Raw genomic sequence first — 11,938 nt, 5'->3', positions numbered from 1 at the left:
TTCTTACCTTGAATTTAATGATTGTGTCATGAGTGTAATTATTCTAAGGGGGTGTTATGCTTGTGGTACATAGCCCACTTGTTTTATAAGGTAATATAATTGGGACTAAGGTTGTGTGATTTAATTTGGCTCCAAATGACTTTATTAAATTGCATGATTAGTTGGTTTCTTGGTAGCTTCACCAAAGCACTAGGGGAAGTTTGTCAAACATGTTTATGTATTAATCTTGAAGTACATTTGTGCATGAGTAATGCTAGGTGCAATGCCTAAATCTATACTCCTCTTTTGATTTTATCTCTACATTTACCTTTCTTTGTTGTTTTTGTGCAAAAAATAGTTTGCTTAGCTTAATTCTAAAATCAACCAAGTCGATTCACTACCACTTGTTAATACCATCTCAATGACTCTGAGTTTCCAATGGTCTAAGGTTGTAAACTTGTAAAAAGTTAGAATGCATGTTTTTCTAGTTTTTCTTGCGGAAATTTAGTTAGAGTTGAGTTTCTAATAATCCCTTGGGTACGATACTCTACACTTTCCCTTACTAAAACTTGACCTCATATACTTGAGAGTAGGTAGTTTCACACATAAATACACATAATCATACTTAAGTGATGCAACCAACAAGTATTTCATGAAAAGCCAGATATACGAATACAACAAGTATTGAAAAGTTGAAAACCAATAATTGAATCGAGCATCCGGGTAAGCTTGACAGTGCTAGGGGTCATCATGGCCGAGTTAGGGTTAACCCTACCCTAAATTTAGGACTTAGGTTAGGGTCAGGTCGGAGTTTGACAAAGTCAACACGATTTTGGGTTGGATTAAGACTTCAATATGTAAGTCATCGGCTAGCCCTAACAGTCCATTCATTTAGGGCTAAAAGGGTCGGGTAGGGCCAAATCGGGCCAGGCCAGGCCGACTCTCTAAATAGGGCTAAATATGACCAAAGCGGGTCGGATCTCATATTATGTATATTAAAAAATATTCTATATAAAAGCATTAAAGTTATTATTTTCCCTCAAAATTTAGCGATATAAGACTATTCTTTTTAATTTATAATCATATTTCATGTACATATATATAATAGATTAACTTAAGAAAAATATAATATAAGTCGAAGTGTTTATATTGACACATTCAATGAACTTTCACTCAAAATTAAGGATTATTTAACAAAATAAAAATAAAAATTAAACTTACGAAATCAATAAACACAAAACGATAAGTTCTATAGAAACTTACTTAGTGGTATTAGACCATATTTGAATTAACTAAAAACTCATTTTTTTTCATATTTCTTATACAGATTAGGACATAAGCCCAAACTCAAATAATAATTAAAACAAAACTGATTAATTAATTAATGCAAAAATATTCAAAATACCATTATTTTCGTGAAAATTACGAAATGTCACTTATAGATCTAACAACTTTCTCTCTCCTCATTTTATAGTTTTTTTTCTCGGAAATTTAAATTTTCCGGCCAAACCACCGGCAATTTGGAGGTGAGCCAATATATAAAGTTGTTCCTTATGTCATAGGTTTTTATTTAAGTACCATATTGCATATGTTTTGAGAAATTTTGAAATTTTGAATTTTGCTCACAAAAAACCACAGTAGCAGTTAGTTTGTTAGTCGACAGTAGCAGTTAGATTTATAGTCGACAGTAGTTGGTACCTTCCAAGTCGACAGTAGCTGGTACATTTGAAGTCGATAGTGGCAGTTAGATTCATAGTCGACAGTAGCAGTTAGATTCATAGTCGATAGTAGCAGTTAGATTCATAGTCGACAATAGCATGTACCTTCCAAGTTGACAGTAGCAGGTGTCTTCCAAGTCGACAGTAGCTAGTGTCTTCCAAGTCGACAGTAGCAGCTAGTTTTTAACTCTAAAATAGCAGTTAGTTTATATAATCGACAGTAGCAGATAACCTCTCAATTGATAGTAGCAATCACTATGAGTTAAAGATGAGTAAAAAAGTAAATTATTTTATGACATGTGACAACTTGACATCATTTGATTCTTATTTATAAATTTTAGTCCTTATTTGCTTTATAAAATTAAGTAGTGGGTTAATTGTAAACTAAATTGTTGTCTAGTACTTTTAAGTAGTTTGTTATAAGTTCTATTGTATATGTAATTATAGAAACATATTTGAAAAAATATGTTAATATTATGGCCTAAAATGACAGGTTTTTAGAGTCGGGCCGGATTTAGCTCTAAAAAGCTCAATAGGACCGGGCCGAGCTTTGTTTAGAAGACCCTTACCATGTCTTAATCAAAAAAGGTATGGGCCGACCCTTACATTAGTGCGGGTCGAGCTGGTCTTGACCCTATAGGGTCGGGTGGGCTTTAAGACGGACTGGGTCTTAGCATCGGATGATGAGAACTACTTGACACTAATAGCAGCACATCTAGTCACAGGGATATATATGCTTTCCAGTCCTCGGATCCAACCATCGTGGGACTCAATGTTGTTTGACAATAGATATGGCCATTAATTTTTTGTTGGTTATATTCATTACAATAGATTAGTGCCACTAAAGCAAGTTGTCTTCTTGCTTCGTAAATATGTGGATTTAACAGTCCATGACTTCTGACCACATCCCTCCAGTGTTCCAGGTTCGACCACTTTCCCACACTCATTGGCTCTTACTGTTATTGATTTTGTTCTTTCATTACAGCCACAAATCCCCACTATTTATGAACTTTGAGTTCTTCTGCAACCTCCTCCCCCTTCACTTTCTTTCTCTGTTCATTATGTCTAATAATTACTTGTGTTTGTTAGGAGCCATAGACAGTCTCTGGTTTCACCAGACCATTCTTTTCCCTGAACCAATTTCATTACTTGGCCCTAACTCCACTGAAACACCTCAAGACTCCATTGCAAATAGTTCTTTCACGTATCCATCATCCAGCTTGGTGTCCTTAGCAGTTGCAGATGAAGAAGTCTCCTCAAATTTCTCAACCATGTTAGAACCAGAAGTCCCATCAGTCCCATCACCAAGTACACCGGATTCACCAGAAATGAGTACTCCACAGGTAAAACTTCTTTACCAGTTGGTACTCTCGGCAAAAGTTTTATTTATAGTTTTATACTGTGAGGAACTTTCACCTTGGGGTGCATAGCTAACGTTTTATATTTTAACAATGACTAGGATTATGAGACGAAAAGACCAACAAGAATGGAAATTGTGGCCAACAGATTGATGTTGATCCGCTCTCAATCATCATCCCCAAAATCAAATGATCAAAGAAGCAGTCCTCGGAAAAGCAGAACCAACTCCGGTTTGTTAACAAGGAAGCTGGAGAAATCCATGAGCATGAGAAGCTTGGGGGAGCTAGAACTTGAAGAACTAAAGGGTTTAATGGACTTAGGCTTCAGTTTCAAGAAAGAGAACTTAAACCCACGAATGATGAGCTTAGTACCTGGATTGCAGAGACTTGGAGTTGGAGTTCATAAAAGAAAGAGACAGAAGTCACAGAACTCTAGTGATGATGAAAATGTTGAAGTAGTGGCAGCTAAAGAAGATGGTGGTAGATGTTATGAGGAAGTTGAAGTTGCGAGGCCATATTTATCAGAAGCGTGGCTTATAAAAAGGCCTGATTCGCCGCTGCTGAATCTAAGGTTGCCGACCAGAGTGTCATCTGCTGCTGACATGAAGAAGCATCTCAAGTCCTGGGCCAGAACTGTTGCTTCTGAGATTCAACAGGAATCCTAATGTAAAGTGTATAGATAAGAGGGAGGTTTAACTTGTTTTTACCGACAGGTTTTCAACTGTAAAAATGTCGTTTTACTGTCAGTTAAAATGAAATTGCGAAGATTATAAATAAGGGCTTCTTATAAAAAAACTCTATTTGCACACAATTAATTAGAAAATAGTCAAACAATCTTCTAAAATCATTAAAAAAATCACTCATTCAAAATTCATAAACCGTTACCCCTATTCTTGTAACAAATTACAATTTGCCATTGTCATGTTGTTCTGTCCAATCTCTCCAGGCAAACCCCCATCACCACCCTTGCCATAACTCGCCGGAGCTATTAGCGCCAAACCACTCGAAATCGAAGGAGCAGGAGAAAAAGGTCGTCGTAATTAATTGGATCTCGAAGTCTGAGGAACTGATACGCCACCAGAGAAGATAGCACGTCAGAGCCGGATCTCCACTCAAGTGGGATCTCCGGCGATAAGTACATCTCATCCGTGTCACGTCGTCCCGATCGGTGCTGACGATAGGTTTGATTTGGCAAGGAGACGACATGGCCACCGACGTGTGCGCCTCACTTCGTCTTCGCCGCCTCACTCGTCGTGTTGGATCTCGAAGTCTGAGGAACTGATATGCTGATGTTGAACGAATTTACCGCTGCTTCTATCACATTAGCTATCACATTGTCTGTCACATTAGCTATCACACTACCTGTCACAACAGAAAGTTAGTGTGACAGCAGTTGTGATAGGATGTGTGACAGGGGTTGTGACAACGGTGAGTTGTGGTTTGACAATGGAGGTGCAGGGTGGAGACGCGGGGTGAAGGTGCAAGATTGAGTCGTGGTTTGACCATGGAGGCGCGGGGTGGAGATGCGGGGTGGAGGCGCAGGTTCACTACGGAAGATGCACATATGCTGATGTTGAACGAATATACCGCTGCTGCTGCTATCACAATAGCTATCACATTGTGTGTCACATTAGCTATCACACTACCTGTCACAGCAAAAAGTTAGTGTGACAACGGTTGTGACAGCAGGTGTTATAGTGAGTGTGACAGTGGGTGTAACATCGGTGAGTTGTGATTTGACAATGGAGGTGCAGGGTGGAGACGCGGGGTAGAGGTCCGAGGTTGAGACGCGAGATTGAGTCGTGGTTTGACAATGGAGGCGTGGGGTGAAGATGCGGGGTGGAGGCGCAGGTTCACTACGAAAGATGCACATATGCTGATGTTGAACGAATTTACCGCTACTGCTATCACAGTAGCTATCACATTGTGTGTCACATTAGCTATCACACTATCTGTCACATCAAAAAGTTAGTGTGACAGCGGTTGTGACAGAAGGTGTGACAGTGCGTGTGACAGGGATTGTGACAGCGGTTACGACAGCAGGTGTGATAGTTTGTGTTATAATGGTTTGTGACAGCGGTTGTGACATGTAGTGTGACAGAAGGTGTGACAGAAGATGTGACATATAGTGTGATAGTAGGTGTGACAAGAGGTGTGACATGTAGTGTGACAGAGGTTGTGACAGGGGGTGTGACAGGTAGTGTGACAGGTAGTGTGACAGTGTCTGTGATAGTGGTTGTGACAGGAGGTGTGACATGCTGAGAGGAAATGTGGAAATATGCGAAGTTTTGTTAAAATTCAAATGAGATTGGTATAAGTATGCTGATAATGAAGAGAATAGCTAGAATTAGGGAACCTTGAGCTTCGGTTTCGTTGGAATTGCTTGGAGCACCGTCATCGATGGCGGCAACCCTTTGCGATGGTTGTTGCATCTTGTATGGTTGGTCGATTCGGAGTGGGTAGTATATCAAATGAAAGAGGGGAGCAAGATCTTTCTAACGGTACCAATTTCGTCAAAATCTATCGCCGGACGAGAATGTTATGGCTGAAATTAGAAAAAGAAGGAAAAAAAAAAATAGTGAGAAAGGGCAAAACAATTCAGAAAATATTTTTAAAGTGACTTTTTTCTAAATTTGTTAATTTTTTTTATAATTTTCACTTAAATGTGATGATTTTTTTATAATTAATTCATAACTAGTGACTTTTTTCTAATATAAGTTAGGAAATAGTACTTTTTTTATAATTTTCCCTATAAATAAAAGAGTGCCAAGGCAAAGGCTAGAGATTGGTTTTTCGTTCTCACTATTATTTTGACCTTGGATAGTAGCTAGCCAATTGATTTGCAACGACTAGCGATCTCGTAAGTAACAAAAACTTTACATTTTACATATCATGACAAGTTAAATTCTTATTCTGCGGCTTAAGAATGAGAGTGTTTTCTACTCTCGTTGCCTGGCGGCGTACCCTAGTCTCGGGGCTTCGCTCGTTGCAGCTCTTGGTGTCCGATGAGTCTTCTTCTCTCCGTGATATCAGTACAGCATTCTCTACGAGAACGAGCATCCCCTCCTTGCTTCAATCACTTCTCCAATGGGACGCTCAACGGGAGATAAAGTCTAACTCCTTTATGGTGGAACGCTACCGGAATTTTGGCGATCTGACCGAGGTTTTACGGGTTTGGGACCCTGGAACCAATCCTTTTTTGGCCGCGTATCATAAGGTCATGGGATGAAGGTGATTGCTTGCACGCCTGGTGGGTTCGCAACTCTGGAATCCGGACCGTTCTATGGCCATCGCTTGCCGACAGTTTGTCCGGTATGGCCAGAAGGCGATGAGAGGTGCTGGTGAATTCCGATCTGTCAAGGTTGGTGTAACGATCCTACATTTTACATGGGCTACTTATCGGTTTGGGCCTTCATGAAATGGGTCAATGAACCGGGTTGGAAATGGGTCTTTAGGGTTTATCTATCACTATATAAGGCAAAATTGTATGTTTGTAAAAATATTGATGAATATTGAATTTTAGTATTTTCTTTAGTTTCTTTTAGTTTTTATTTTCTTTTCTCTTATGCATCAATGGCTTTTCATGGTAAAGATTATCAGGATCGTTACAAGTGGTATCAGATCCCACATCTGGGCCTGTCTCTGGCGGGGTATGGCGGTGGTATCTCCGGCGGGTACTACAATCACTATCCTTCTTACCCACCTCATACATCGTCCAATTTCACTCAACTGAATCCTTACCCACTATCGCATCACCACCCATCTGCTCAACCAAACCCTTACTCACCACCGCCATACAACTATTTTCCAACCTTCATAAATGGCCATCTATTGCCTCAACAATTTCCATATTCTCACACTCACGCACAGCCGCTGCAACCTCCACCTTCCTTGCAACCTATTTACCAACAGTAATTCCCTACCACTGTAAGTCTATCAACTCCTAATCATCACTCTCCTCATCCTTACCCAATTCCACAGAGCTTCTGCTATGAACGGCCACCTCCTCCTCCGGTTCATACTCCTAAAACCGAGAGCTCGTTCATGACTGCTCCGCTGATTCAACCTCCAAAAACCCAGACCTTGATCGGGACTCCTCCGCTGACTCCCACACAGCGGCATGCACACACCGCCAAACCGTCGGACGCTCTAGTGGCTCAACCTTTTAACTTTGCAATACCCATTCACTCACCCATCAACCAAGGAAACTCTAGTCGGTCGATTCCGGCCACTGGAGGGGTGAAAAAGCCTCACAAATTCAAGATAGGAACTGTTGCGGTAGTCGGCAAGACGGGGACGTATCTGAAGCGTAATGAGCTCTTGATTCGCAAGCTCCCATTCCTGCGCCTGCTCGGTGAAATGGCCCAAGATTATAAGACTGATCTGAGGCTCCATCGCTCAAATATGGAACAACTGGAGACTACAGTCGAGCTCAAGGGGAGTGTGAAGCCACCGACACCACAACGAGGTTCTGGTGATGATCACACAGATGCTAAGTTGTATGTGATGAGGGAATCTTTGAAGAAATCGATGGATACCTTCATATTAGAGTTCAAGGAGGAGCTACGGTTGCTGAAAGATTCGTGGCAATCTCTGGGAAGCCAAATTGGGAATTCTCTGAAGTTTGGGTCTCTACCGCTCTCATCACCCGACCCTATTGCCGCTACTACTGAGGGTAATCCGGTAAGAATCTCTACTAATACTGGGTTGAATTTTTCTCAGCATGAGGTTATGCTTGGATATACTGGCGAAATGGGTATCAATTTTGTAGCATCTGGTATTTCAAATGTATCTCCTCATGTGACTTTGGATTTGAATAACGATATATCTATTGTTGTGGTATCTAAAAGCAACTCTGAGGATGAAATTTCTATTTGTATGACTGACAAATTGAATGTTGAGAGTAATATCACGGGTGTTAGTACAAGGAGTGGGGAATCTGCGATTCAAAGTACTGAAGGGATGAATTTACTGTGGCAGAAGTCACAATCACATTACTTCAAGCACTGTAGCTTTGATAGTGGATCATCTGTTGGGGACACACTTCTTGGTTCTATAGCTCAGATTTCCGGGGATGTTGACAATGGATTATTGAAGGATAATTATGGTGAAAACACTAGTTATGTGCATCGTATCTATGAGGAAAAGGGAGTGAATTATCAAAGCGAGATGGAGTTGTTATTGGAGACATGGAACTCAACAGCTACTGCCACAGCACAACCTCAATCAAAGTTACTGCAATGGCTTATTCTTGGCTTGCATCTTTGTCATGGTGCTATGAAGAAAAGAGAGATTGGACTCTTTTGCAAGGAAGCATCCGACAGAATTGGTGAAATGACTCTAACCTCGTTGCTTTGTGTTCATAATTCCTTGAATTGTGAAATTGGAGCAGAGAATTGGCCTCTTGATGAGAGGGGTGAGAAAAAGAAGGCTGATGTCGATAATTCATTTGTCACGAGGTCAGCTGAAGAGACTGTACTTGTTAAGTTCCTAGTTGCTACTTGTTTGGCACATGATATTGATTCAATTGACAAGCTACCGCTTAATACTTCTGAAAGGGTTATGGGGATTACTTCTTCATTGTCCTTGTTGGAAATATTATTTTTCAAGGTATTTGAAATGGAAGCAGTTCTGCCATTAAATAGCGGGCATGTTTTTGTGGAGAAATATGTTTCTGTTTTGATGTTGTGGCTCGAGGTGAAGAGAAATATTTCAGTTGGTGTGACTCAATTCTCGTTGGTGGAATCTGAAAAGCAAATTAAGAGTTTGGAATATATATCCATGCTTGAGGCTATTCTGTCATTCCCAACAAAATATGATGCACCAATAGCTTGGAAGATATTGGTCTCGTTTAGAAACTTGAATGGAGCTAATTCTCTACAGGACAAAGACGATATGCGAGGACCCCTCATTGAAGTTATTCAGTCCATCAATATGAGTGTCATGTATCACATTAGCCTGATAAGTTTACTGATCTCTCATGCCTATGTTCTCAAAGGTTTTTCAGAATTTTCTTTACTATGGTATTATTCTGGTCAACTTCTTTCACAAGAGCATGGTGGCACTTTGATGACTATTTTGCAAGTCTTTTTCTCAAGTTGTCAGACAAATCCTTGTGAACATGCTTTTCTTGGAAATGAGCTCTTCAACTCTTTATTCACCATTTGATGCTCTTGAGAAAAAATTGCTGATGTTTTTTGCTACCCATATATTACGACCTCTTTTGATTAACATATTGAGATAAGATGGTCACTATGTCATTGAAGTTTCGGTGCTTAATTCTATCAATCAATTGGTGGCTTTGCAGTCTAAGCGACATGGTCTTGATGTTTGGCACCTACAACAGATCTCTCATAGAGAAATCTTGATGGTCATTTCTGACATGCATAATTCATCCATACAGAATTCATTTTTTTATCTACTTGTAAGTGTTTATTTGTGTGCACTTATAGATAATTGGCAAGTAGGAGATGATGGTATTGCTCGGGGTGCAACCCTGACAGATATCAAAGGTTTGGATACCATATATTCTACAATATTTTTCCATATGGTTACATCCTTGCAGCATATATATTCTGGATATGATTGTATGCTTGTGCTACTGCAAGTTTTTTGGTTGGTACTAGAAAAACTTTTCAAGTCTGAGCACATGGGAAATACATTTACAAGTATGGAGCTGTTGTTTGCAAGTTTGAATTTCATAAAATTAGCTTACATGGAAATGGCTGGAAATAGTTTGAACCGTGGAGTGCATCATAAGGATATGGTTGTTTACAGAGCTACTAATCAAGACCACATGCTACATGACCAGGTCCGTGGTTTCTCTACATTAGCAGATGATAATGATGACTTCCTATCCCATCATCTTGGTAACAACAACCTTGCTACTCTTCATGGTATTTACAACACTATTGGATTTTTGAACACAAGTGCGGCTGCATTTACTATATCCTTTCAGCTGGTCAACCTACATGTTTATGCTCTTCCTTTTGCACAGTTGATTAAGATGTACAGGGACACCAATGATCATGAGTTACTGATCTCATAATCCACTTCAGGCTTGAGGTCAAGCCTGTTCTTTGAGCGGGTGGTAATGTAACGATCCTACATCTTACATAGGCTACTTATCGGTTTGGGCCTTCATGAAATGGGTCAATGAACCGGGTTGTATTGGAAACGGGTCTTTAGGGTTTATCTATCACTATATAAGGCAAAGTTGTATGCTTGTAAGGATATTGATGAATATTGAATTTTAGTATTTTCTTTAGTTTCCTTTAGCTTTTATTTTCTTTTCTCTTCTGCATCAATGACTTTTCATGGTAACGATTATCAGGATCGTTACAGTTGGCAGGAGGTACCTGGTCTGGGACCACTTGCAGCGAAGGGCAACGGCACGACAGAGGAGGGTGTGGTGACGGTGGTCTGCGAAAGTGGCTCAATTTAGTATGTTTTGGTCCATGCTATTGTGGAATGGGCCTTGACTTTGAGAGCTATTCATTATGAGTTTCGGATCTGGGACCCGGGAGGTTGTCCTTCTCGTTGGTTCATTTTGTTCATCGGTTACGTGTGGTATTTCATTCAAGGGTCTGGGCTTTCTAGGTATTTTCGCATGGCTCTTTGGTAGATCACAAGGGCGTTCTATATTCGTGGTGTATTCCTAGATATTACACTCTCCTCGATGACCAGCTCCTCTAGTTTCTTGGTGACAATCTTTGGGTCTCTCCTTAGGAATGGTTGGAGCTCTAGTTTAGGGTTTTGATTGTTTTGCACATTTCAAATTATATCATAACCCGTGAGGACGGAATGTATTCATGTTGTGTTAACGTAGTGATTACCATATGGGTGGCTGATCACACAGTTAGCTATTAGTGAGTGTTAGTTTGACACAAGAAGTATAATGGTTCACCTTCCTCTTTTAGGGTAAGCTACGTTCACTTGAATCCACTAGTATTGGCAAATAGCCTTAAGTTATACAAGTAGTGATCCCCCTTTCTAAGTGAGATGATGAGTCCCTTTTATAGGTGAGGGAATCCCTCTCATTTACATATTCTTCAATGTGGGACAAGTGTCCCTCTAGGCTTACTATGGAGCCATCTTGATGAGGTCGGAAATGTGACTTCTCGATGGTGTCTTGGTGAGTTCTGACTATCATTGGAAAGCTTGTATGACGAGGTACGCTATGGATATCATGGTTGAGTCACAGTGACTTGTAGATCCGCCTAGAGAGTGATGCTTATGCTCGGTGGCATGCCATACTAGCTCTATGCTAGTAGGGGTGCCAACATGTCCCCCCGCAATCCCTAAGTAAGAGGAACTTCTTGCTTGGGAAGTTTATCAATCAACATGTCACCGAGCATAAGTGTCCGGGCGGTGACATACCCCTACCAGTCCCCGAACTCCTTAAGCAAGAAGAGACTCTCAAACCTGCAAAACAAAGATAAAAGCATATGTGCACGAAGTATGTTTGTTGTCATGGATAACATAACAATGTACGGGCGCGATGTGTGTTTGACACATGATGATGCGTGTGTATGTATGGTCCTGAATATGATATAGTACGTGAGTGTGCGTAAGTCCCCGAAACCCCTAGTCAGCGAGGCGGTTTCGAGTGATATGGCCTATGTGTGCGGTGTGCTTAGGCGAAGTAGTCTTGCGTGATGTCGCTTTGGACTAATATGGCCGCTACGGGTGAGTGTGGCTTTTATATGCCAATATGGCCTTTGAAGGCTAGGGAGACCTCTATAGGCTGGTGCATCCTATATTGCAATGTGCGTAGGACGGCGTTGAGCCACTGCGGGCGTAATGTGTCCATCTTAGCGCAGAGTTTTGCACGTAGGACGTCTGAGCGCTGACATAGAGCGTTGTGCATCCATCTTAGCATAG

General features: G+C 40.7%; 1 protein-coding gene across 1 annotated transcript; it reads left to right on the top strand.

Annotated features, from left to right (window-relative positions):
- The first annotated feature begins 2,726 nt into the window (after nt 1-2,726).
- LOC126800109 (uncharacterized) lies at nt 2,727-3,734 on the top strand. The gene is made up of 2 exons (XM_050527400.1): nt 2,727-3,040; nt 3,157-3,734. The coding sequence occupies exons 1-2, from the start codon at nt 2,759-2,761 to the stop codon at nt 3,718-3,720; spliced, it is 846 nt and encodes a 281-aa protein (XP_050383357.1). The 5' UTR covers nt 2,727-2,758; the 3' UTR covers nt 3,721-3,734.
- Nucleotides 3,735-11,938: the final 8,204 nt, after the last annotated feature.

The sequence above is a fragment of the Argentina anserina genome, chromosome 6 (genome assembly GCF_933775445.1).
Source record: "Argentina anserina chromosome 6, drPotAnse1.1, whole genome shotgun sequence".
NCBI classification, from domain to species: domain Eukaryota; kingdom Viridiplantae; phylum Streptophyta; class Magnoliopsida; order Rosales; family Rosaceae; genus Argentina; species Argentina anserina.
Note: the sequence above shows the minus strand (reverse complement) of the source record. Positions and strands in the feature narration are given on the sequence as shown.